General features: G+C 37.6%; 2 protein-coding genes across 2 annotated transcripts; one reads left to right on the top strand and one right to left on the bottom strand.

The window, feature by feature from the left end:
• Positions 1-653: 653 nt before the first annotated feature.
• LOC122976378 (85/88 kDa calcium-independent phospholipase A2-like) lies at positions 654-16,156 on the top strand (the record flags this gene model as incomplete). Its single annotated transcript, XM_044344838.1, has 16 exons — positions 654-715; positions 4,271-4,306; positions 6,351-6,447; positions 6,762-6,944; positions 7,361-7,469; positions 8,842-8,958; positions 9,489-9,579; positions 10,665-10,828; positions 10,909-11,059; positions 12,020-12,156; positions 12,401-12,478; positions 12,816-12,970; positions 13,060-13,111; positions 14,122-14,237; positions 14,487-14,560; positions 14,913-16,156. Coding segments are annotated over 16 exons (1,767 nt in total), but the record flags the coding sequence as incomplete, so codon positions are not given.
• A 1,908-nt stretch (positions 16,157-18,064) lies between these two features.
• LOC122976370 lies at positions 18,065-21,446 on the bottom strand. Its single transcript, XM_044344825.1, has 5 exons — positions 21,347-21,446; positions 20,376-20,714; positions 18,789-19,128; positions 18,636-18,693; positions 18,065-18,259 (listed from the first exon to the last, which is right to left on the bottom strand). The coding sequence occupies exons 1-5, from the start codon at positions 21,444-21,446 to the stop codon at positions 18,065-18,067; spliced, it is 1,032 nt and encodes a 343-aa protein (XP_044200760.1).
• Between the last annotated feature and the right edge of the window lie 6,543 nt (positions 21,447-27,989).

Genomic DNA, 27,989 nt, shown 5'->3' with positions numbered 1-27,989 from the left:
CTTGAATCAGTTGTAATCATTGATCACTTTGGGGTCCTGTTGGGTCTAAAGTTGACAACAGCATAAGCGACGTCGTCCTGTTCTTTAGACTGGTGTGGCTGGACGTTGGAGTAGAGAGGATGTGTCTGGGTCTTAGAGAAGTAGACTCTGCTATAGTGAAGATCATCCTGCTGTGTTGGTTGGGCTGAGATGTTTTCATTCACAGGACCAGGGTTTAACTGATGAGAAGACAAGACAAATAATATTAGCTTACATTGTGGGGCATTAAACCTCTAATAATAATAAGTAACTGTTGACCTCACAGCCCTAGAAGGATAATTAGTTTGTCCAAAATATGTTTATTTTCTTTTACAGATAGTTTTTAGGTCAGAGTAATCTTCATGATATCAATGATAAATGATTAATGAATGAATGAATGAATAATTAATCCATATCAAATGATTTACAAATGGCTGATTTGTGTTGGAAGACTAATGTAGCTGTGTAATGTGGACTGCAGTAGAAGACATTTTAGCTCTACAGCACATCTACGCTGCAAAATTTGGACCCATAAAACTAATGGTACTGTACAATGTAGTTCTGTGTTGTTTTGTGTAACTTGAAGGATCATCCAATCTGAGGGGAAGCAGGACAGACGAAGGTGATGTTTTTCCAATGCAGCAGAATTGAAAATATTCTGTTCTTTGAGAAGGAACTGCAAATCCTGCACACTCAGGTAAAAAATCCTACTTTCTTATTTGAAAGTCTATGAAGGCCCGAAGTGTTTTTAATTAATTAAGTAAAATTGACCTACAATGTGAGTTTTAAATCTTAGTGACTTGTCATTAAAGTCAAACTGAAATTTGAATTCTCTCCACTTTTTGTGAAAGGAAATATAAACAATCATGAAACTGCAGATATTGTGCATAATTCTCAATGTTTCAAAAGAAGATCAAACAATTTTTGGACATATTTGTGGAAACAGTGTCTTAGCTTCAGGCCTGTGGGTGGGTGTTTCCCTTTGTAGCAATTGACTGACATCTGAATGCTGTCGTTGTAAGGAGACACGCTGTCAGCTTGCTGCTGCTCAACTGAATAGAGCACGTCATACTCTGTATAGCCTTTAATGTTGCTGATAAAGGGAAAAAACATCTTGTATCAGGACGTTTTTTCCCCTTATCAACAAGTTCACATAGTGTTGGTTAAGTCCTCTTAGTGATTAAAGACATCTGTCCATTTACAATATTCAATATTTGGGAGAACCCATCATGCTGTGAAGTTTGTATTTCACTCAGAAACTGGAAACTAGAAAGCTGGACTAACTAGCTTCCACTCAGAAAGTGAGAGCTATGTAAACTAGCTTGTTAATGTTAGCACTGATTCCCACAAGACGTCATTTTTGTTCATGTTATTCAACTCCTGCTAAGTCATTCTGCACACTCAGTGCTGTGTTTGTCCCACATTATTAAAAAGAGGAGGTCTAGTTAGCGTTAGCTGTCTCTTTTTCACAGGTCCATATACAGTATGGTGATGGAAAATGACTAGACTGTCAAAACTATAAGTTGAAACTAACAGCAATGGGTCCTTTAATGTCAGCAGCCCCCCATGAATTTAATCAGTGAGTAATGTACTGTAAGCAGTGTTCAAATCACAAATGGGACCAAGTAACAGCTAACAATGGCTAGCAAGGACTAACAATGTATGAACCATTTTAGTGCCTGCTCACACAGATGTCGCACCAATAAAATTACCAAACCATCGTTGTCAGCTGGAGAACACTAATGTGGGGGGAACTATTAAGGCACAATTGAACTAAATTTCTTCTTTTTGGTATTTACAGTACACAAGTATATAAGTCAAAACAAATACCAAGGACATATATACAGAGTTCTCAGTGAAAATTAATTTTAACGTAATTTCGACTTTAAAAATTAAACGTTGTGCAAAATGTTTTTGAAATTTCTGTTCTTTACCTGCTCCATGTTGACTGTTGCTTCGTTACCTGAAGTCCTTCTTTTTCTAGATAGTGAAACAAATGAATATATATACATGAATAAGTGATTTCAGGTTAGAAATTAAATGTAATTTCTTGCAACAGAGCAGGGTTTTGCTTACCTCCTAATCCACAAGAAGACAAAAAGAGGTGTTATAACTAGGAGAGCAACAACAGCTCCTGCAGCTGCAGCTAATGTGTATTTACTTTCAACAGTAAGAGTCCTTTCACTGGAGTTGAAGTTCTTGTGAGATGTCACAGCACAGGAGTAGTTTCCTGCATGATGACTTCTGACTGGGTCTAGTACCAGTTGTTTGCTTTTGTTGTGTGACAGGTTCACAGGTTGTTTGTTCAAATACCAAATGTAGGTTGTGTTGTCAGTCAGAGGACAACTGGTCATGCAGGTCAGTGTGACTCTTTGGCCCTCTGCCACCACAGCAGGATGCAACTTCACTCTCAGGCCTGAAAAATGGTTAAATTGGTCAGTAAATGTAAAAAAAGACATCCATAAGTCATCAAACCTAAATAATAAGTCCTTATTCCTAAATGACCAAATTCCTCACTTGTCAAACCTGTAACATGTGTTCCATAAGTGACTCGTATGAGCGTTTTCTGTTCTGCCACCCTGAGGTTCAAGGTCTGATTAAATGTAGGCAATTAAGGCTACTTTGTTGGAGGAAAGATCTCATTAAAAGAATATAATGATGATTGGGACAAAAACACTGATTTTTGTTGCCAGTCACCTGGTTTGCATGACCAACCATCCACCCTACAATAAGACTTTCTGCAGTTTTGCTACTTTTGTTCCACCTTTATGCTAATGAGAGAGAACAGTTGTCATTATTCACAAGACACATGCAAAACAAAAAGTGCACCACAGATTGACACCTGTAGGAATGATGCATTTTGGGACTATTGTTAGGAGAATTACAAAAAGTATTAAGACCAAGCTACAGAGACAGTGTGGAAGAAATAATGATATTAGAAGTGTACTGTTGGAGAAAGTACTATATTATTGTATTAATATTTAGATGATCGTTAATCCAGTGTAGAAGTGTGATCAACTGATCGATTTTGTCTTTAAAGATGCTTTGAACCTTGTTAATGTAGGCAAATTAATGTCTAGTTTGTTAGGAAAGAAGAAATAGAAAAGGTTATCTGAAGTGAATGATACACGTTGACCTCGATTCTAAGAAGTGATAGTTAGAAAAGGGAACAAAATGCAAACTGGAAATTGTACAAGACAGGCATGACACAATATATGCAATTGTTATTGATTATCTTACAGGAAACAGGTGTCTGCAGACAGAAGAGTATGACTACACACAAAGTGTGTCTGTTAACAGTTGTGTTGAGCAGAGGCTGAAAGTATAAAGTGTTTGTGTGAGCTGTTCAAGGTGTTCCTCTTGCTGCAGAGCTCAGGGAGCTCGTATGCAAACGCTTTACTGATTTATTAAAGGCAGTTGGACTGCAAGAAAAATACTGTGTCTCTGGTATTTAATTACCTTAATCACCTAACTAGACAAATTGATATTTCAGCTGCAGCTTTTGTCTATTTTTCCAATATGTAAAAATAAACAAAAAACTGTAATCAATCAATCATTCTTGTTTCTATTTTTTAGACAAACTCACTCTGCAATCTGCATCAACACAAAGCATTTAAATTTAAGAATTACCTGTGACAACCAAAGTCACTCCAGGAAAATCCGGCTGTTTCCGTCCTTCATGATGTTCCAATCTGAATGTGTATTTTGCAGAGTCGTTCTTCTTCAGCTGTTTGATTCTCAGGATGTGTTGGTTCTTCACACTGTCATGATACTTTACACGACTTGCAAGCTCAATCACCTTTTCAACTTCCTCCTCACCACCTGCCGTTATTTTATACCATAATTTAGACTTGGGCCTCGGCTTTTTAGGATTCGAGTAATGACTTGAAATGTTCACTGAAGAGCCTCACAGAGCACAGATCCTCCTCCTGACATAATTCACACTTGAGCAGTTCTTATCCTCAACACCTGAAATAGACAGAACAGACTGAATAGACTTACAGTAGTTTTTAGGTTAAATGTCCGAATGACTATTCATTCAGTTTCCACCATTGTTATTCTTTTGCAATGTCTTTAAATATCTTCAATCAATTATTTTATCCAATTTGGAAAATGTAAAAAGAAAAAAACAGATCAAGCTTTTCTTTTTCCATCAAGAACAGAAAAATAGTGTATATCAGTGTTCAATGTACAGTATATGTTGAATACATGTATATATGTTATAGTATGTATGTATTCTTTTCTTCATTAGAACTTCAACTTCAGATGCAGTTTTTTTTTCATTTTGGTGAGTTGCCTTTATAAGCCCTTTTGGGTTTTTTAAAATCTCACCAGCACAATCTATTTTTACTCCTTTAATGCATTATGTTTTTTTCATTCTTGTTATTTTTGCAAATAAAGTACACATAAAATCTTGAGGTGGACCACAAACCCCACCAAAAACTAAGTCATATGTTATAAAATAAATCTTATTTCAGTTTTGAAGGTTTGTGCATTTTTCCGCTGTGAGCATGTGCAGTAAGTTGACAAGAGCACACTCCTCGCAGGCGCCTTTGTTCATTCAGAGTCACAAACAGTCTAAGGCAATTTGTAAATTCAGTTACATTTTCTGTTCTTTACAGTTGAGTGTTGTAGAAAGAAATGGTTTCATCAATTTATAGCTGTAGTCTGATTTGTAGTTTTATGAATAGCTTTATGATGAGAAAATGCTCCTGTTTCCCCACATTGACTCTTTGATCAGACATGGTCGCACAGGGACATCTAGTGTCCACAAGTTGTGAAAGCAACTTTTTAATATCTGCAAGATCATTATTGCATCACAGAGTAGAGTGACCAACCCTACTTTCCAGAGCAACTTTTGGTTTATTTGCCTATTTGTGACACCCAGAGACCCTCATCAGCATAGTGATTGGGGATTTTTCAGGAAGTGAATCATCATACATACTAAGCCTACTGTAGGCTAAATAGTAAGTCAGGATATTTGTAGTTAGTGTAATAATGTGTATATGTTCATGACACAATCTCTAAAATGAAACGGTTAAGTATTTTTAAATTTCTAATGTGTAATTACTGTGTAATCATTATGTGTTGTCGTTATACAGACTGTGATTTACAGCTTCACAAGCGAGTCATATCAACTCAAACACCAATTAGCAGTTCATGTTGTCTTTAATAAGACACACTGGTTACCAGCAGATCACCTCCATCACTGACTAAATCATAAGTCAGATAATGGATTAATAACACTACAAAAAAAATGAAAATGAGGTTGAATCGGCACCTCTGAAATATATTTCATGTTGCCCAATAAGCTTACAAACTAAAGACAAATGTGCCATCCTATAATATAACAGCAATAACAGACTGTAAGTTGGTTTATACTCACAGACTTCAAATGCGTCTGTCCATCACTGAGTCACTGAGTCACTTACAGTTACATCATTGTTTTTTGAAATAAAGCATTTCTGTGTTCATGGTAAATAAAACAAAAGCAATATAAGAAATAAATGTATGAGTACAAACTTTACACACATGAAACACACTGTATTAGGGTCATTTACACTTAGCATTAATGAGTAACTTGACAGTTACTGTATTAAAACTATATTTTGGGTTGTGGGTAAGTGAAATAATATATAAAACATAAAAAAAATAATCTTAACTCAACCCTTCTCACACCAGCACCATATAGTCTACACCTAAAATCTAGTGCAATGTATTTAAGTATTTTTATTATTTCTTTTATGTGTACAGCACATTGAGTTACAACTACTGCATGAAAAGTGCAATACAAATAAATAAAGTTAAAGCGATGTTCATGTCTGATGGTAACCAGGCGACGTACAAGTTAAAATCCCTCTAGCGTTTCATACCCGGTCCAGTCATATACCAGGTTTTGACCTAGTCTTGTGAACTTATGCATACAGGACCAGTGTGTATTGACTTTGGTATAAGAGCAGCAAACCTATTTCATAATGCTGGAGAGAACCTCTCAGAAGCACTACATCAAATGAACATATAGGAGTGGTACTGGGTATCCGAGTTATCAGAATATATGTGGTCGGAAGGGAATCTGTAGAGGTTGTTTTTTTTGCTTTTTCCATAGAATAAGAAGAAATAAAGGCTTTGTGCTTACACAAATTATAGAGTTTTTTTTTAAAATAGGTCAGTAAAATTGTCAGCATACAAGATAAAAACAGAGTGGATTCTGTGCAGTTTGTTTTAGAGATATTGAATGGTGTGCTTCAGCTTACGTTTTAAACTCCCAGAATACAAAGTCTATAGCTTTAAGTTTATAGTACATGTGACTAGTCTCTTTGTGTTTCAGTCAGGTGTGCGGAGGAGATCCTCAAAGCAGACCCAGGCCAGCTCCAGGCTGAGGATTCTGTATATGGTGGGACGCCTCTCCACTGGGCCAAAACTGCCGAGGTGAGGAACATCAAGTCTTTTGTGGTTAGAATTAGTAGTCTGACTTTAGAGAAACCAAAGTGTTGAAGCTTTGATAGGAGAATAATGGATCTATGACCTTTGATGACCTCTGTGAGCAAGCAGCCCAAGTTTGAACAACATTTACAAAACTAATTTCATCCTGTACGAGTTTATGTCACTGCTTCCGATCAGAAATGCTGGCCTGTCATTGAGGCGTCCCACACCAAGACATGCAAGTTAGCCTTTAGGAAGAAGTAACAGGAGAAGTCCTGTTGTTCTGTCCATTTAATAAAGTCTTCCGCTCTCTGTGCCAGATGTGTCGTTTGCTGCTGGAGCATGGCTGTATGGTGAACTATCTCAGTAAGACCGGTGAGAGCGCCCTCCACATTCTGACCAAGAAGGGCCGCTTTGAGGCAGCCATGGTGTTACTCACCCACGGAGCCAACGCCAACCTGAAGGGACAAGATGGGAACACAGCTCTGCACCTCGCTATGAAGGTGAGTGTACGAGATATTACGTCTGCCTTGTTCTTATCTTCCAGGTGAAAACAATAATCTTACTGATAATCAAAATGTTCATGAAAGGGAGGAGAAATGTCAAGGAGTGATTTTGCTAAGTAGTGGCAACACAGTATCGGTATGAGGAGAAAACACTAAGAGCTACGACTCAGATTACAGGAGATTTATCCTAAAAATCCCAAACAAGAGGGAAATCAGGCTGCACCACACATAAGGACAAACTTCACAGATCTGCTTTTCTGTAATGGGCAGCATGCTTACACTACAAGAACATCACACATCAATGATATATATTAAAGAGAGCTGGATATTATCATTCTGCTGTGGAAATGCAGACGTTTTTTTTGAAAATAATAATAATGCACCACTTGTGTGACACTGTGCTCATTAATTAGATGGACCACATGGAGTTGATCAAAGCTCTGATTGTATTTGGTGCTGATGTGGAGATCCACAACGACTTGGGAGAAACGCCTGGACTGATTGCTGCACGCACCAGCAAAGGTAAGAGAGACATGAAGGATGGAAAGAGAGATGTAAACTGTAAGGTATACAGAAGTTGAATCAGGAAAATAAGGAACAGAGTAGGAATTCTGAGTTAGGACAGTGAAAAGCTGTGTTATATTTATAGAACTTAATGTGACTGACCTAACACGCCTGTTTGTTCTAGTTTAATCAGATTATAACATGTTAACCCATAGTCTCATTTAACAGCATGTATTCCAATGTAGATGGTAAAGCCGATGCATGAAAATGGTTGTTATGATATAATGAAACAATCTTTAGTGTCTTGTCTCTAAATATAAAGACCAGTTGTACCGCTCTTGCTACTAATTCATTGTTTTGTGACTGTTTAGAAGCAGCATGGTTACAAAGCTTGCAGCATTTCTTTTTAAAGGTGCATCATGCAACTTTACCGTGGATGATGTAAAAACACCACACACTCTATTGTACATTTGCAGCATATGTATAAAGCTTTGATTTGATCATTTCCAGCTACTCAGTGATTTCAGAGCTCACTCTCTGATCTGTAAGGGGATTTTGTGGAAAACTTCTCAGTTGATGTAGCTCCAGTCTCCTTCTCCATCTGCACATGTTCTACCTGTTCAACAGCAGAGGGCAGCACTTACAAAACATTTCAGTTACAAAAGCTGAAAACATTTGCTCTTACATCAGTGCTACGATTAAGATATTTGTATCAGGCCTTCAGTACATATTTCTGATTTCTGCTCATGTAAGAACAGCATCCCAAATGTACTATTTATTACATGAGTGCTGTATTGGATTACATTTTAGTGCACTGAGTGTTTTCTAATAAATTCAGTGTATTATGAGGATAGAATATAAGGATATAAAGCAAAAAGTAAAGGCCTAAAGTTGTGGATGTGGAAAGTCAGAAAACTGTTGAGCTGTTCTTGATATGTTGACTTTTTAGTCCAAAAAAAAAAATTTCGACCTCCTCGGCAACATTTAATGTCTACCATAGCAACATTTACATTGCCATGCAAAAGGCAAAATAATTTGACATTTCAGTGATTTCTAATAAAGGTCTGTGCATTGTTTCTACTGGATCTGTCTGCCTATTGAAACAAGATGATTATATGAGCATATTTGTTGTTTTCACATGGAGACAATTGTGTATGAAACCACATACTCGATGCTCTGAAGCAGAAATGATGGTAAATGGAGTTTGTTGTCATTTATTGATTTTTGTAAATGCATGATAATTGCTAACTTCCTGCTTACATTCTTGCTTTCTCTCTCTGTCTCTTATCTATCACCCTCTATCTCTTCTTCTCTGCTTTTTGTGGTGTTTGTGCATGTCTAACTCCATTTGCGTGCATGTGTGTGTGTGTTTTTTTCGTTAAAACGAAAGGTCCGAATAGAAAGATACTGCTGGACATGCTGTGTAGTGTAGGGGTCCAGCGGTGCCTCCCCCCCTCCCCTGCCAGTCCTCCCCCCATCTCCAACAAGGCCCCACCTCCAGGCATAGGTAACAACCAACGTCCCATCCTCTGCCTCCCCTTCACTGCACTCTGTTTGAATGTTTCTCTCATCTACAGAATATGTCTCTGTTTGAGCTCTTTTACATTTTTTTATAACTTTTTACATTTTTTAGTTTGCTGATTAGTGAAAAAAATGTTGTGTGCAACTTTCGAATAATCCTTAATCCTTAAAATACCAAATAACAAAAAGAAGGAATGTGTGGAAAGTATTTAACAGAAAGAGGTTATTTTTTCAGTGCTAGATTTGAATTATGACTTGATTAAACAAGTGACCCAACAAGATCTGAATTTGACAGTATGAGAGTGAGAAGCTCTTGTAAATTAAATAAGATAAAGCAAGTATCCTTACATGAAAGCAACATGCACGCATATCTACTTGACATTCTTGGTATAACTCCCCCGTGGCTTGTAGAAAACCCAGTGACCCCTTTCCTTTTCCATCCTTTGTACATGAATTTGATCAATACTGTTGCCATGTGTTGGTCCCACACCAATAGCTGTTATGATTGGCTCACAGGGTTTGAGGACATCATGTTCGTGGGGGCTGCAGTCACTGCAATGAGCAGAGGCACATCCGAAGTGGACGGGCTCAAAACGGGGAAAAGGAAGTGAGTATGTTTGTAATTCCACAGTTCCCCGTCTGTTTTTCATGGTTAAAGCAAGACTATGTAACTTCTGCTGAGCAGCAGCAACAGCAGCCTCTGCTGCCACAAGTGGTAGTTAAAAGACGCTGGTGCATTTAATTCTGTTGATATCTGAGCAGTGAGGATACCGCACTACTGTAACATGAGGGAACACTATTTGAAGGGGAACAGACTTCGACACTTGCTGTATCTAGACTGCAAGTGTAGCATGAGCAGCACGTTTAGCAGAGCAGCAGCAGCAGTGAGTGCTCCGTCTGTGTGTCTACACAGAACGTCTCCAGTGTAGACACACAGACGGAGCACTCACTGCTACACTTGCGGTCTAGACACGGGGTTACTGTTGTGACATCCCTCGCTGTGCCTCTGGCTGATCTTATTTCTATGATTGTCTGAACCCACAGCACCTGTGTGCTAAAATGTAGCTACTAACAGCTAGCGTTATACTGACTGACTTATGTTGCGATCCACATCATCTTCACACACCTGGTGTCTGGTGGCCGCTAGTATGTAACTTAATTCTATTGATAACGATATAGTTACATATTGGTGAGATAACACGTGATTATAATTCACCAAAGGGCTCATCAGGCACACCAGCTGTCGCTTATTAGCTGAACACCCACCTGCCAGTACTCATAGAACTGGAGTTACATCCAGGTAACTACTATTTCTTGTGGGGGATCGTACCCGCTCAACCCAAGTTACATAGTGCAAGAACAGGTGTTCAGGGAGCGGAGTGGGAATGAAAGAGGCGCCTTTCTCTCTATTACAAGTCAGTGTACCATCAAAATGATTATGAAGCTGTTATTTTAAGGTAAATAGTTGTATAATGTTGCTTTAAAGTAAAGTTTGTCACATATTTTTTCCATGAATTCTGCGCATCTGGCTATGTGGTAGCAAAAGGATAATGAATAATAATAACAAAGTTGTTTTTTTTAAAAATATATTATTATTACTTAACATGAAAACATGTTATTTGTATGTGTTTCTGTCTTAGATGAGACAAAAAGTTCTGGTGTAAAAAAAGTGATATCTCCTCTCGTCTGCAGGATGGAAAGGCTGCTGTGTCTGGATGGTGGAGGTATAAAAGGCCTGGTGCTGATCCAGATGCTGATCGCTCTGGAGAGAGAGGCCGGTCGGCCCACCAGAGAGCTCTTCGACTGGGTGGCTGGCACGAGCACTGGTGGGATTCTGGCCCTCGCTATAATCCACGGTGAGTGTGTTTTTCTTTCTGCTTCCAAGAGTTTTCATACCCTAGCATCAAAACAAGAATGGCGTCTCTTCAATGTGTAGGAAAGTCCATGGAGTACCTTCGCTGCCTGTACTTCAGGATGAAAGAGCAGGTGTTCAAAGGGTCACGACCCTATGAATCAGCACCACTGGAGGATTTCCTGAAGAAAGAATTCGGAGAGAACACCAAGATGACAGACGTCCAATACCCCAGGTAACTGTTCATGTCAAACTTATTGAAGTCCTTTCATCCTAGAAGAAATATGTTTTTGTCGTTGTTACTTCACTTGAATGTTTGAGCTTCACTTAACAGAATGATGTATGTGCAGAGTTTGACACCAGAAGTCTGTTTTCACATTCAACTGCTGAAGCTGGAAAGTTTCTGTGTTAATTGAAAAGTTGTGTACGTATGAGCATAATTTGTGACATCACAACTAGTTTGCTAATTTTGGTCCAGTATGAAACTTACACAAGTGTGATGAGGAGATTTGAAACCTTCAGTGCACGTACAGTGAGAATGGACTTTTCAGTGAAGTAGGAGACGTCTTGAAATAAAAAATATTTGCATATTCATAGAGTCTGGATTTTTCAGTGAGGTAGAAAGAGTAGATGTCATTTTAAGAATTTCTAACCACATCAGACACATTTTTATGTCTTAAAACAAGTCTGAAGGAATTTTAGAGTTAAATGTGTCCACTAGGCAATAGGCAGAAAAGTGTAAAAAGGCAGTAGGGACACTAGACATTTCACTAAAAGCTAAAAATGTCAACCTCATAGTGGCGCTGGAGGAAAAGTCAGGCGATCACCAGAGTCAGTAGGATGCGTCCTCTGGGGACAATGGAGATCTGTTCAAAATGTCATGCCAATCTGTTCAGTAGTTATTGAGATATTTCATTTTGGACCAAAGTGGAGAGAAAGAAAGAATGAGTGACAGACCTCACCATCCCTTGAACAATGCTGCTAGCATGGTTAAAAACTAGTAGTAGAGGATCCAGAATCTGTAAATGAGCAAATTTTGGTGTCAAAATGCTGGTTTTTCAGGTTTAGATCAGAATGTCTTGTCAAACATTTTTATTATCAACAAAAGCTGAGATATCTGACTAAAATTAACCCTTTTATGTTAAACACACATCTACTCTATTATCTTCTCACTCATACATTTGTTCTTGTACAGGGTGATGGTGACCAGTGTTCTGGCTGACAGACATCCAGGAGAACTGCACATCTTCAGGAATTATGACCCTCCCTCCGTCCACAGAGAGCCCCCGTATGCCACCACGGCCACGTTCCAGCCTCTCACTGTCCCACAAGGTACTAGACCTACTGCACTAGTGCTCAAATGTTTTATGAATGGTGGTTGGTGGTGTGTGTTGCTGTCTGCCACAGTTTCCGTCATGTTGCCACCAGATGGTGACATAGTAAAGTATTTTCTAACTCTACACATGGTGGTAAATTATACTCAGTTCATTCAGGATTATATATTTATTTAGAAAACGAAGCCTGAGAAGTCCATTTGTGTTGTGTTGTTTGAGTGGCAACCATGTTGTTGTTACAGGATGGGAGGATGAGGATGTGTTGATAGTAGGATACACAGTGGAGCCAGCCAGAAAGCGTAGGAAGGTGACAGCTGAAGGTGTGTTTGTGAGTGAAAAACAAAGGAACAGGTTCACAAAGAACTTAACTTGGTCAGTCACAAAATTACCTCACAAACTCCCATCTGTTCACGTATAAATATTATCCAGAATACATGCTTTTGAATACTTTAAATAGCAAAGCAGCAAAAAACATGTTTCAGTCCCACACCCTTTTCAACATGGATGAATGTGTTTACTTCTTCACTGTTTAAAACTCGGTTATTGATACACAGTGACATTTTGGCACATTTCACTTTGTACTTAAGCTTGCACCCAGAATGAAAAACTAGTCGATTAGATCGATTGTTTCATGACTTTTTAAAATCTTTACATCAGAACAACTTGTGTGGCGAGCTGCCCGCTCCAGTGGTGCTGCCCCCACCTACTTCCGACCGATGGGCCGCTTTCTGGACGGAGGGCTATTGGCCAACAACCCGACACTAGACGCCATGTCAGAAATCCATCAGTACAACAAAGCCTTAAAAGCAGAGGTAGGTAACCTAACACCTTACTTATCTAGTCCTCCTTTTAAAAAAAATCAAATAATCTATCATCTCTCTTTTTAACTCATCTCTCTCAGGGCCATGGGACGGAGGTCAAGAAGCTGGGTATAGTGGTCTCCCTTGGAACTGGTAAGCCACACAGTTGTGCCTGCAATGGCAAATAATGTAATTCACACTAACTTTTCTACATGCAAAACCAATGGTCACTTAGATTAGTTTATGTTTTACCCTATCTTCACTATTCAACATGAGTCTATTAAAGTATAAGGCTGGTGGTTTTCTATATTTTTATTATTGTAAACAAATCTAATGTGCAGAGTCAAACAACAACGAACCTATCCTACTTACAAGTATTGTCTGTGTATCCAAAGCCTAATATATCATATTCCTCTGTGCCATAGACCTCTGTTGTTGTCCAAAAAATATTAAAAACATGTCAATGAGGCACACCGCTGTGAGTGACATGTTCCTTCCCCCCGAAGGCAATAGTTACAGTAGTTTGTTTAGAAACGGCTCCAAAGATTAATAACAGTAGTAACATTTTCAGTCTCAGGAGAGACGTTCCTTGTAATGCAGGTCCTACTGAGCGTGATGCATGCTAATGCATTGTGCTAAGGTGACTCTGTTCACAGTGCTTCACCAGCTTGTTGTGCTAGATGTCACAACCTCTTGACTTTGTAAATTTCAGTGCAAAGTCAAGAGATGATGACACGTCAAGATGAAAGGTCAATATGATGTGTTTTTAATGACAACAGGGGAGCTCAGAGGAATAAGATATATCAGGCTTTGGATAAACAAACAATACTTGTAAGTAGGATCAGTTCATTGTTGGTTCGGCTCTGCACATGAGATTTTTTGACAATAAGAAAACTATTGATTATTATTATTATTGCATAGATTAAAGGATGTTTTCAATTGCTGTTGGGGGGGAAAGGAAGAAACATGTCCTTACAAAGAGATATTAGAAATCTGACGCCTAATCAGAGTGATTTACATCACTAACTCCTACTATGTTTGTACCTTGCTTTGACCACTGAACTAAACAATAAACATTAACACAACTCACAGTGAGTAACTAAATTTAGAAACTCCTCCTGCTCCTCCAGCTGTACAGTATCTGTGCTCCTGTGTGTCTCCAGGTAAACCTCCTCAGGTGGTTGTGAGCTCTGTGGATGTTTTCCGGCCTTCTAACCCTCTGGAGCTGGCCAAGAGCTTTGTAGGAGCCAAAGAGCTGGGCAAGATGCTGGTGGACTGTGTGAGTATAGTTTGAGCACCTGCTTTTAAATTTACCTTGTTCCTTGTGTAAATCAATGAGTGCTGGATGCTCATCATCCACAGCTGAAACTATATGTTTTTTCATATGAATTCATCCTGTCAGAGTTGTGTTTTCCACTTTTTGTGAAGCCTTTTAATATTCCTGATATTTTGGACATGACAACCAGTATCAATAACATTTCAAAAAGTGTCTCTTATTCTAATATTTCCTCTCTCTCTGACTTGACAGTGTACAGATTCTGATGGCTGTGCAGTTGACAGAGCAAGAGCCTGGTGTGAAATGATCGACACCATCTACCACAGGTCAGCTGACCATGAATCTGCAGCACTTCAGTTTTTTATTTACTGCTGTCTCTGCTCTCTGTTTTAACTCCAGCTGGCAAAGAGTAAATGATGATCTGCTATGTTCCTGGCCTAAACTAGACATCACTGCAGCTCTATAACATCATAGACAGTATAACTTTACCACCCAACACCATCTGGCTTGAAGCTCGGGTGAAGCTCAGCTTGAGTGACCCACATCGTTACAGGCTGAGATGCATGTTAATCAAGTTTGTTTCTGTTTGTGTTTGTCAAATGGGCATTTATAGTATTCATTGTTGGTCTATTATCTCTAATGTACTTTAAAACTATTTATTTATTGTCTTTTGTACAGATTGAGCCCCCAGCTGTCTCAAGAGGTGATGTTGGATGAAGTGAGTGACGCAGTCCTGGTGGACATGCTGTGGGAAACCCAAATGTACCTTTATGAGAAGAGAGAAGTCCTCCAATCCCTGGCAAAAGTGCTAATGGACAACTGAGAGCACAAGAAAATCATGAGGAAAGGCTATGAAGATGGGGCTATAAGAGCAGAAAGGAATGTGAAAGCAAAATGGAGAAAAGGAGAGCAAAGGAGAGTCTTTTGAGTGGAGTCAAAGACAAGAGTGATTGGATGACGCACAAAGATTAGTGAGACATGTGTTCGAATCGAAACTATGATGTCTGTGGCGGTGTGCTCTTTCTCTAAGACAAACCCCTTGAGCCGATGTGATCACAGTGACTTTCATATTTACACTCAAATGTCAGTACACGATAGCAAATGTATAAAACATGGCAGAGACTGAAATCTAACAGGAAAACAACTGACAGGATGTCGCCTATTGGAAGACAAGTTATGTAGCATCTTATGACCTTATCACTGACCTTATCAAGTTTAATGTGTTTGTATATAAACCACTGAATTAGAGTGTGGAGTTCCCCTTCTTTGGTATGTGAGTACAGGGGAACTGTAGGAGGAAGTGGTTCCAACTAAATCATACTAAGATCAGTATACACTGTGACTGTGATAGTGTCAGTTTACTGTCACCCTCCCCCTCTCTATAGTGTTGCGTGAGAAGTTTTTGAATCCAGTTCTCATTGGTTGTGATAAAACCATAACGCCCTTCGTCATTCTTCATTTTGTTGTTCCTCTTTCTTTTTTTTTTTTACCCAAGTAGCTGCAAAGACAATGTACAGACATATTACTTAAGGCCATATCAGAAGGACCCTACAGTAGCACAACAAAATCTGCAATATACTGTAACACAGCTTGGACGATGGTGATGATGAACCAGATCTGCCTTATGTGTCTGGGGCCCAAATTTGTACTGTTTTCTTTAATTCACATCACACTGTCATGCCTTTTTATAGGTTATTTAGACTGACTTTAAACATAACCTCACTCCCATTGCTAACTTGCTTACACACTGTACACTTGTTACAACCTTTCATAAAGGTATCTTGAACAAATATTTAACATGTACATGTACAACTGGAATTATACACTTGAATTATAAACTTACTTGAAAGACAAAGAAACAATACTGCACTGGTGTTTGTACAACCTAAACTAGAAGTAACAAATTATTTACATATGTTTTTTTTGTATATAGATTAATTACTGAAGTGTATACTGGTATGGTAATAAAATATATTAATATGGACTTCAGTTGTGTCCATGACTGTTTTGTTTCTTTGTTGTGCACTTGATTTTCAGCCGACATGTTATTTAACTCAGCACGGGTAAGATTAGATCCCTGTTTTATTAATTAACTGCTGTGTGACCATTGAACAATTCAGAGCATCAGTTAAAGTAAGTCAACTTTATTTAAAGGTACAATCCATAGTAAAGAAAAGGGTCATCCCACCATCAAAACTCAAAACATACAATTGCATTCAACTTTTGCATTCAACTTAGTTGAAAGACCCTTTAAGAAAAGCATTAAAGACAACAACTGCTAAAAAGCTTTAATTATTCTTTGATGCTTTGTAAGAGAAAGTAAAACCATTTTTTAATTGTAATGTCACATTGTGTTAAACAAAGAAATACCGATTTAATTTTCATCTTTAATGGAAACCTGTAATTATGAATTATTAACCATTTCATGGTTAGTCCAATATCCTTTTTTATAATCACGTGTTTTAGTAATTATACAATAGTACTTTGATCAAAATGTTGCGAGACATTAACATTACCTTTTAATCAATAATGTGACAATTTCAAAATTTCTGCTATCACCATGGCAACTGCTGTAATGTTATGTCCGAAAAATATATACCTTTAGCTGCTCTTAACGAAACAAACAAACAAGAGAACACAAAACAAAAACTGACATACAAAATATGACCACTAAAGCTAATGTTAGTTAAGTTTGCTTATTAGCATGACTCATTGGCAATAAAGGTATCAACGCAGACAAATAATGTTGGATGAGGTTTTTTTTCATGAGCCAGAAATGAGCATATTAAATACAGCAATAGTTACCCATATAAGTTTTAACACAAACTAATAGCACAAGAAAGCTAATTTAAAGTAATTTTACAGGAAAAAGTAGCTAATTTGCTTTAGCACCACAAAGAAGGCTGTAGCTTCTCAGTGCAACTTACAGTTAGTCATTTAATACAATGGCTCTCTAATGATGGCTACCAGTGAATCTTGCTCTTCAAATTTTTCCATTTTGTGAATAAATTTAAAAGGTAGGAGAGGCAAAAATTTTTGAGAATCTTTTTTGTTGTCAGCGTCAGAGATGTGTTTTTCGGTAATTTTCAAGATATTTACCAGGTATGATTGTGTTCTACTGGACTGCACTGACTGAAATATTTCCATAAATTTACAAAACTGTGTCCTTATTATGTTTTACAGAAATGGTTGAAGGGTTTTTTTTTCTGTGTATTGAAGAGCATTAGGTAGTCCAACTCTTGTATGTTGACACTATGAAAGTCTGCTCAACATTTCATAGCAATAGTGAAATTACTGTATTGAGTTAAAATGGTTTAACAGGATGGTTTGTAAAAGGTCCTTGTTTCTATGGATGTCCATCACTGCCAGTGTGCTCCTGGGGTGCTCATGTAACACCAGAAACATCCCTTTGTACATCACAAAGGAAGGTTGCATTCACTCTCTTTAAGTTTTTGTTTGCTGTATAATTTTAGGGATCCACCACCTGGCCATTTACCTGAAAAAAAAGAAAAGAATGTACTGTGTAAGTGTTATGTGGGTTAATTATGTTTCAAAGTAGGCTGTTTAAAAATATATAAGAAAAGCAATTTTTACATCTCACAATCTTTAACTATATTCTAGTAACCTTTTAAGCAAGTTTCATGAAAATCTGATCATTGGTGTGTTCAGTGATCATCAATGTAGACTTTAAACACCACAGAGAAAGAACTTAACCCACAAGTTTTATCAAAACAGTACCAGTAGGGTCTGAGATATCATATAGTCCAACCTGTAATAAGCCAAATAATTCTTATTTCCCTCAAATATAATCAGTTGTAATGAAGAGATGCTTACTCAGGGGTTGTATTGGATCTAAAGTGGACAACAGCATAAGGGACATGCTCCTGTTCTTGGGGCTGATGTGGCTGGACGGTGGTGTAGAGCGGATCTGTCTGGTTCTTAGAGAAGTTGATTCTGCTGTAGTAAAGGTCGTCCTGCTCTGTTTTTTGAGGTGACATATCTTCATACACAGGACCAGGGTTTAGCTGATAAAGAAACAAAATACATAATATTACAATATGTTGTATTTAAAGTTTTGGCTGATCCTCCAAAGCAATATGGAACAATTCCAAGTAGAGCACAACTGATAATGGTTTTGGAAGAGATATTAAATGAGTGTAACAGCAGATATTTGGTAACTTTACATTCTAGTTTGTATGATTAAGTAAATAAATAATAATAAAAATACTTTTCCCCATTTAGGGTTTCTCCAAGAGAATTATCAACAAATAATGATAAACAGTGAAAATAATGATAAACAATGTTTAGTAAAGAAATAACCTGCAAGAAAAGCATTTAACAAGGGTTGTGGGCAATAATGTTATGTAATGTAGCAGAATTGTTTAAATTATTTTATTTTACCTGCTCCATATTGTCTGATGTTTCAAGTCTAGGAGAACGGCCGGAGGACCTCTTTCTCCTGTTTAGTGAAATGAGTGAATATAAAAATGAATAGATGATGTCAGGTTAGTGTGTAAATGTCATGACTCTGAAACAAAGCTCAGTGTTTCTCACCTAATCCAGAAGAAGACGGTGAGTGGTATTATAACCAGGAGAGCAGCAACAACTCCAACTGCTGCTGTTGATGTTCCTGTGGTACTTTGGACAGTGAGAGTCTTTTCACCAGAGTTGATGTTTTGGTGGGTTTTGACAGCACATGAGTAGTTTCCTGCATGCTGAATGCTGACTGGGTCTAGAACCAGGTGTTTGTTTTGGCTCTCTGGCACCGTCAGAGGTCGACTGTTCAAGTACCAAATGTAGTTTGTGTCGTCAGTCAGAGGACAGCTGGTACTGCAGGTCAGTGTGACTCTCTGGCCCTCTGTCACCACAGCAGGATACAACTTAACTTCCAAGCCTGAAAGATTATTAGATTAGTCAGTAAATGTAAAAGAGACGTATCATCTCAAAAGTCCTCATACCTAAATTACAAACTAGGTTTGTCACTGTCCTTCAAAACAACCCAGATGACATGATGATAAAAAAAACAACTCATATACAGTAAGTGTTTTCTAATCTGCCACTCCTATGTTTAAGGTACAGACAGGTTTAGGCAACTAAAACTACTGTACTAGTTAAAATCACCATCATGGTTTAAAAAAATGCTTTGTAGAAGATGAGACATGAAGCACAGACTCCTGTGTCAGAGTCACAGCCTTTGTAGGCTCATCCTTCCATTCTGATCTCCTCTCTAACTATGGTGGCTGAGAGAGCTCAATGCACTGCAACTTATTAAAACACAAACAAATGAAGATCTTCAACTTTTTGACACATATGAGACATAAAGAAATACACTGTAAATAAATAAACAATGCAAACTGTACAGAGTAGTAAATAGGCTTGTAGGTTACACACAAAATCAAATTTGAAACTAAAACAAACATTGTTAGCTCATTTTTGAACACCAGACAGCAAGTCCTGACATCAGTTTTTCATGGACCCCAGACACTTCTTTATTTTTGTAACTTCCCTTTTATTTGCTTGTGTTTCCTGTATTTGAAGCACATTTCTTTATACTGTGTGTCACAGTGGTGAAAATTTTCTTCATTTGCCTGTTTACATGCATTTTTTGAAGTTGCAGCATGTTGAACTCTTTCTCTCTCCTACACTTTTTTAGTGGAGATACAACTTCTACAATGATTTGACACATTTAAATATGCATGATGTTTTAATTAGACCATTGAGACAGTAGACAGAATACAGGCTCCTAATTTAGTTAAAGTTGGGAAATTTATCTGAAGATTTATCTGTTAAAGTTCTTAAAACGGTGAATAATTAGACCATGGCTTCACTGTGAATGATTTATTGTGTGATATCTAAGAAATCACTGGTCTGATTTTGACAAAACACAGATGCATCTTTACACTTTATTGTTATGACTTTCAGGTGGTGCACGACCCTGCATACAGGTTATTGTGTGCACTTAATTTAGTTACAATTACATCGCTTTGACTGTCTACTCTTTTGTTAGTGTTATCATATTAAGCATGAACCAGCCTTTAGTCTTCTTGTACAGGCATTAAAGAATAAAGTCTGCTGACTGCTGTTAGTACATGGTGAGGGAGCAGCACAGTTTCTATTGAAAAGTATACAGACAGGAATTACCTGAGACAATCAGAGTCACTCCAGGTGGATCACCCCTCCATCTCCATCTATCTTTTAGGAGTCTGAATATGTATTCTGCTGAGTCAGTCTTCTTCAGGTTTTTGATTCTCAGGATGTGCTGGTTGTTCATGTTGTCAAGATACTGCACGCGAACTGCATCCTCAGTCGGCTTCACAGCTTCCTCCTCACCACTTCTCTTTATTTTATACCAAACTTTAGACTCAGGCTGCTGGTTGTCAGGATACAAATATTTACTTGAAATGTCCACTGAAGAGCCTTCCAGGGTGCAGATTCTCCTTCTGATGTAATTTACACTCCAGCAGTTCTCATCATCAACACCTGAGATATAAATTGAAGATTTAAAATAGGGTCACTCTAAATAACTGCTAAAGTAGTCTTGCCTAATACTTAAATAAAAAAAATCTGTGGTAGAAGTTCAGGTGTTTTTTATAAATCATGTTTTCTGCAAATCAGGAAATATCACATAATATGAAAGCAGCTAAAGCGCCTCTTTTTCAACACTTTATATGGCTCCTTTACAAAAAATGTAAAACATTGTTTGGATTTATACTGAAGCTTGCATTTAATTTTTCTTTATGGCACAATATCTAAAATATAATTGGTTAAGTATTTTTAAATTTCTAATGTGTAATTATTGTGTAATTATTATGTGTTGTCGTTATACAGACTGTGATTTACAGCTTCACAAGCGAGTCATATCAACTCAAACACTAATCAGCAGTTCATGTTGTCTTTAATAAGACACACTGGTTACCAGCAGATCACCTCCATCACTGACTAAATCATAAGTCAGATAATGGATTAATAACACTACAAAGAAAATGAAAATCAGGTTGAGTCGACACCTCTGAAATATATTTCATGTTGCCCAATAAGCATGCAAACTAAAGACAAATGTGCCATCCTATAATATAACAGTAATAACAGACTGTAAATTGGTTTATACTCACAGACTTCAGCAGAGTGCAGATCCTCGTGGTCTTTGACAGCACATGAGAAGATATCAGGAGAGGAGCTGAGAACTGAAAGCTGCTGTTTCTTCTCAGACATTAAGAGTCTGTTCTTGTACCATCTATAGGCAGTTTGGTTGTCAGTCAGTGTACAGTTGGTGTTACAGGTCAGTGTAACATGGTACACATCTGCAGGAGTCCTTTGTAGACCTACTTCTGTTAGGAGATGTTAAAAACATTTTTAACAGTTTATGTGTCATGTTGAATTAAATAAAAATAATATATTGATTACAAAATTATTAAAGTGTGGTTAGTGCAGAAAAGAAGAATGTGTAGAACTGTAGTAAACATGTCAGTAACATAGTAAAATTAGAAAAGAAAGAAAGCAAAGATATGACAATTAGATGTCTGTTCTTAAAATATTGTTTAAAGGTGTTCTAGGTGTGGGGGGTGGGAGTGGTGTTTGTGTAAATGTTTGTGGATGTTTGGAGAAAGTTAACCTCTGGGATATGTGATGGAGCAGGACTCATTCACTGATGTCTGCTTTTCAGAACACATTCTTCCTTTAGCGTAGGTCACAGTAAAGCAGGTCGATGTGACAGAATCTGAACAAAAACAAATGTCCTTTAGTAATTTAACTGGTAAACACTTAGTTACAGTATTTCATAGGCTTTACAATTTAAGGCAAAGCTTAAATAGTAAAAATATTCTTGAAAATGTTTAACTTGAAGTTTTGTAACATGAATAGAAGCCAAATGTTGTCACTCACCCACTGAGACTTCAGGAGCTCTGAGATCCTTGTAGCCTTTGATAGCACAGGAGTATCTGACTGCTTCCTCACTGCTGACCAGCTGTTGGTACCAGGGAGACCAGTCCTGATAGAGAAACTCTCCATTCTTGTACCAGATGTAGGCTGCAGGGTTTTCAGTCCGGGGACAACTGTTTTTGCATATCAGTGATACTGTCTGTCCCTCTGTGGCAGGAATCACCTTCACCTGCAGGTCTGAGATGATGGTTAATAATGTGAGAATTCATATTCTGATTTTATTCTTAAAGTAATACATTAGTGAAAACCACCGTACCTGAAACATAGAGCTCAGTTCTATTGTGCCAGCAGAGTTCTGGTGTCTCTGTAGTCTTGCTGCAGCAGTAAAACTTTGCATCACTCTCTGTCAGATCTTTGATTCTTAGAGTTGGATGACTCTCTTCAGACATGTTGTACGTTACATGATTTCCATCTGCAGAGAGCTCACTGAGAACAAACTTGGAGTCAGCCTGGTATACAATGAACCATTTCACTCTTGAAGTGGGATGTTGAGCTGAGCAGGGCAGATCCACTGATGAACCCTTTAAGGCACAGATGCTTTTGGCTTGTCCCTGAACCCCTTTAACAGAAGCATTGATTCATAATTATAACATTCTTCTAGTACTAATCACTAAATATTGATAGTATGAAATAATGTAAATGAAGGACATTTGATGTATAATCTGCAATTTTCTTCAAGTTGTTCACACTTTAACCCCTATAATCAAGTAAATCATTATTTTTTTTACAGATTACAGTTAATAATCTCATATTGTATATATCATGTTTACAGTCATTATATAAGAAGAGATAAACAATAATTCATACCTGAGATGCACAGAATGAAAGCCATAAACACACAGCCAGCTTCTGCCAACAACATGGCTGTTGTAGTCCCTCCGCTTCTGAACACAAAGTTGATTATATTAATTTTTTAATGGCGTTACCACACCTGCTGTGTTTATGAAAGCTCATTAAACATCAAAACTATAAATAAATGGTCAAAATCAACAGCCGTCCTCTTACAGAGTAAAGACTTAAGAGGACAGAATGGACTGTTGGTCATTGTGAGAGTTGCGGGCAGATGCACAGCATGAAGCTCTGACACCTAAAATTCACTTCCTTCCTGCTTCTTCCTCTAGTACAGAATCTACCTCACATAGTTCAGTATTTATTTGACGTCATATTCTGAGAAGGAAAACGTTGATTTTAACTTGCGGGGCCATTATTTTTCTTACTCTGTATCTCATCACAATTATTACTGTTATTTTCTGTTTTTATAGTGTATTGGTTCTTCATGCCAGATATTTTAGTGTTAAACTGCATTATATTTTCATTGAAAACTGCTGAAGTGAGAACAGAGAGATGTGAAGCTGTCTATTGACAGTGATGGTGGTTTCTGTGGTGGAAACTGCAGAAGTTTATGGTAACTTAAAACACTGCAGATCATGCAGAATAGGACAAATAATAGTATAATATGTTGTACATGAAGGACATCTGAAGAAAGCTTGAGAGCATTTTCGTTTTTTTATTCTTCCTTTCTGTTTTCTGTATCAATCTGCATTTTTTTACAAATTGTTCACACTATAACTCATAAACTCCATTAAACATGTTATGTATATGTCTTACACTTTACAGTAAATGTTCATTACATCAGAGAGGATAAACATTTATACCTGAGATGTTGGGGCTGAAACCAGTAAACATACATCCAACTTCTGCCAACAACATGGTTGTTTTAGTCCCTCGCTTCTAATCAGTGAACCTTTTTCACAGCAAACACTTTGACTTGTCAAAGCAGAAAAAGTACAGGTGTAAATAATAACATTAATGTTGGCACCAATACTGGGTCTATAAGTTGATTGTATAACAATGTTTGTATCTGCTACATCATAACTGCTGACCTTACTGAAGAGTCTAAATTAAGAGCAGGTTTATAGAGAAATGACTGAAGCCAGAATGGACTGTTGGTCAGTGTGAGGGCGGCTAGCAGACATGCTGCATGTAGCTCTGATACCAAAAATAAACCTCCTTCCTCATTATAATTCTTAGTAAAACCACAAATAAACAATTTATGCAGTGCAGCAGTAGTTTAGTTTTTGATGTCATATTTTAACATGGAGAACCTTCATATTTACTTTAAGGTGTCATTGTTTCTCATTTTTACGTAATGTATCGGCTCATCATGCAACATGCAGCAGTGTTAAGCTGCATCAAGTTATCATAAAAGGTGTCAAAGTTGTCAGCGTTGGTCAGAGAGGTGTGAGACTGTCTGTGTTTGTTTCATGGTGGAAAAAAAACACTTGTGAAGAGGAAGCTGCAGACATAGTTTTTATGATCACATCATACACTACAGAACATGCAGAGTAGAACATGTTTCTGAGAGCAAAATGAGTTTTACAAAAGCATTTTTACAGTTATAGCTGCAAATCAAACAGAAAGCACAGTAATACAACATGAAACACAACATAGCACACTACTATAAGTATCCTGTTCTCAATGATGCAACATGTCCATCAACAATCCACAACAAATCTAAAAATCTGCACAAAGCAAGACAGCATGTGAAAATGTGGTCCAAATATATACATCATACTTCATCTCATTGAAATGTTCTCTGTGTGTTCCACTGATGAGGGACAAAAGCCAAAACACATACGTATCACAATAATTGTTCTCTATATTACAAGTTTTCAAAGTGTTCAGTACTTTTGGGTAACTGCTGGTAAACATGGAGTGGAGTGTAACGGTTTCAGAGATTAGAAACTTTGAAATGTGACATTGAAGTCTGGCATATATCAGGCAGAAAGGTTTCCCACTGTGAAACATCTCACCAAGATTTATTAACATCAGACCTGTGGTGTGTCAGATACACCCCAACACTATATGTGTATTGAAGGGTTGTTGAAAATAGTACTGTTCAAGATGAGCAAGGTCACTAAGTGGATCTTGAATCAGTTGTAATCATTGATCACTTCGGGGTCCTGTTGGGTCTAAAGTTGACAACAGCACAAGCAACATCGTCCTGTTCTTTAGGCTGGTGTGGCTGGACGTTGGAGTAGAGAGGATCTGTCTGGGTCTTAGAGAAGTAGACTCTGCTACAGTGAAGATCATCCTGCTGTGTTGGTTGGGCTGAGATGTTTTCATTCACAGGACCAGGGTTTAACTGATGAGAAGACAAGACAGATAATATTAGTTTACATTGTGGGGCACTAAACTGCTGACCTCACAGCCTTAGAAGGATAATTAGTTTGTCCAAAATATGTTTATTTTCTTTTACAGATAGTTTTAGGTCAGAGTAATCTTCATGATATCAATGATAAATGATTAATGAATGACTGAATGATTAATCCATATCGAATGATTTACAAATGGCTGATTTGTGTTGGAAGACTAATGTAGCTGTGTAATGCCGACTGCAGTAGAAGAAACTTTAGCTCTACAGCACATCTACGCTGCAAAATTTGGACCCATAAAACTAATGGTACTGTACAATGTACTTCTGTGTTGTTTTGTATCACTTGAAGGATCATCCCATCTGAGGGGAAACAGGACAGATGAAGGTGATGTTTTTCCAATGCAGCAGAATTTAAAATATTCTGTTCTTTGAGAAGGAACCGCAAATCCTGCACACTCAGGTAAAAAATCCTACTTTCTTACTTGAAAGTCTATGAAGGCCCAATGTGTTTTTAATTAATTAAGTAAAAATGACCTACAATGTGAGTTTTAAATCTTAGTGACCTGTCATTAAAGTCAAACTGAAATTTGAATTCGCTCTGCTTTTTGTGAAAGGAAATATAAACAATCATGAAACTGCAGATATTGTGCACAATTCTCAGTGTTTCAAAAGAAGATCAAACCGTTTTTGGACATATTTGCGGAAACAGTGTCTTAGCTTCAGGCCTGTGGGTGGGTGTTTCCCTTTGTAGCAATTGACTGACATTTGAATGCTGTCATTGTAAGGAGACACGCTGTCAGCTCGCTGCTGCTCAACTGACTAGAGCACGTCATACTCTGTATAGCCTTTAATGTTGCTGATAAAGGGAAAAAAACATCTTGTATCAGGACATTTTTTCCCCTGATCAACAGTTTGTATGATTAAGTCAATGAATAACAATAAAAATACTTTTCCCCATTTAGGGTTTCTCCAAGAGAATTATGAACACTGAAAATAATGATAAAAAAGTGTTCAGTAAAGAAATAACCTGCAAGAAAAGCATTTAAACAGGGTTGTTGTCAGTAATGTTATGTTATTTAGCAGAATTGTTTAAATTATTTTATTTACCTGCTCCATATTGTCTGATGTTTCAAGTCTAGGAGAACGGCTGGAGAACCTCTTTCTCCTGTTTAGTGAAATGAGTGAATATAAAAATGAATAGATGATGTCAGGTTAGTGTGTAAATGTCATGACTCTGCAACAAAGCTCAGTGTTTCTCACCTAATCCAGAGGAAGACAGTGAGTGGTATTATAACCAGGAGAGCAGCAACAACTCTTGCAACTGCTGCTGTTGATGTTCCTGTGGTACTTTGGACAGTGAGAGTCTTTTCACCAGAGCTGATGTTTTGGTGGGTTTTGACAGCACATGAGTAGTTTCCTGCATGTTGAATGCTGACTGGGTCTAGAACCAGGTGTTTGTTTTGGCTCTCTGGCACCATCAGAGGTCGACTGTTCAAGTACCAAATGTAGTTTGTGTCGTCAGTCAGTGGACAGCTGGTACTGCAGGTCAGTGTGACTCTCTGGCCCTCTGTCACCACAGCAGGATACAACTTAACTTCCAAGTCTGAAAGATTATTAGATTAGTCAGTAAATGTAAAGGAGACGTATCATCTCAAAAGTCCTCATACCTAAATTACAAACTAGGTTTGTCACTGTCCTTCAAAACAACCCACATGACATGATGATAAAAAAACAACTCATATACAGTAAGTGTTTTCTAATCTGCCACTCCTATGTTTAAGGTACAGACAGGTTTAGGTAAAACTAAACTAAAAATTGAAACTACTGTACTAGTTAAAATCACCATCATGGTTAAAAAAATGCTTTGTAGAAGATGAGACATGAAGCACAGACTCCTGTGTCAGAGTCACAGCCTTTGTAGGCTCATCCATCCATTCTGATCTCCTCTCTAACTATGGTGGCTGAGAGAGCTCAATGCACTGCAACTTATTAAAACACAAACAAATGAAGATCTTTGTCTTTTTGACACATATGTAACATAAAGAAATACACTGCAAATAAATAAACAATGCAAACTGTGCAAAGTAGTAAATAGGCTTGTAGGTTACACACAAAATCAAATTTGAAACTAAAACCAACATTGTTAGCTCAATTTTGAACACCAGACAGCAAATCCTGACATCAATTTTTCATGTCCCCCAGACACTTCTTTATTTCAGTAACTTCCCTTTTATTTGCTTGTGTTTCCTGTATGTGAAGCACATTTCTTCATACTGTGTGTCAAAGTGGTGAAAATGTTTTCTTCATTTGCCTGTTAACATGCATTTTTTTTTAAGTTGCAGCATGTTGAACTCTCTCTCTCTCCTACACTGTTTTAGTGGAGATACAACTTCTACAATGATTTGACACATTTAAATATGCATGATGTTTTAATTAGACCATTGAGACAGTAGACAGAATGCAGGCTCCTAATTTAGCCAAAGTTGTGATATTAAGATTTATCTGTTAAAGTTCTTAAAACTGTGAATAATTGGACCATGGCTTCACTGTGAATGATTTATTGTGTGATATTTAAGAAATCACTGGTCTGATTTTGACAAAACACAGATGCATCTTTACACTTTGTTGTTATGAATTGCAGGTGGTGCACGACCCTGCAT

The sequence above is a fragment of the Thunnus albacares genome, chromosome 3 (genome assembly GCF_914725855.1).
Source record: "Thunnus albacares chromosome 3, fThuAlb1.1, whole genome shotgun sequence".
NCBI classification, from domain to species: Eukaryota; Metazoa; Chordata; class Actinopteri; order Scombriformes; family Scombridae; genus Thunnus; species Thunnus albacares.
This window is presented reverse-complemented; position numbering and strand designations above follow the sequence as displayed.

What these genes read in the sequence shown, in the direction of transcription:
- LOC122976370 (XM_044344825.1), bottom strand. Translation starts at nt 21,446, where the DNA reads ATGTCTGAGAAGAAACAGCAGCTTTCAGTTCTCAGCTCCTCTCCTGAT. An exon ending in TCTGCACTCTGCTGAAGTCT is followed by an intron (nt 20,715 to 21,346) that starts GTGAGTATAAAC and finishes TTTATATCTCAG; the next exon opens with GTGTTGATGATGAGAACTGC. An exon ending in CATCAGACAATATGGAGCAG is followed by an intron (nt 18,260 to 18,635) that starts GTAAAATAAAAT and finishes TTTCTTTATCAG; the next exon opens with CTAAACCCTGGTCCTGTGTA.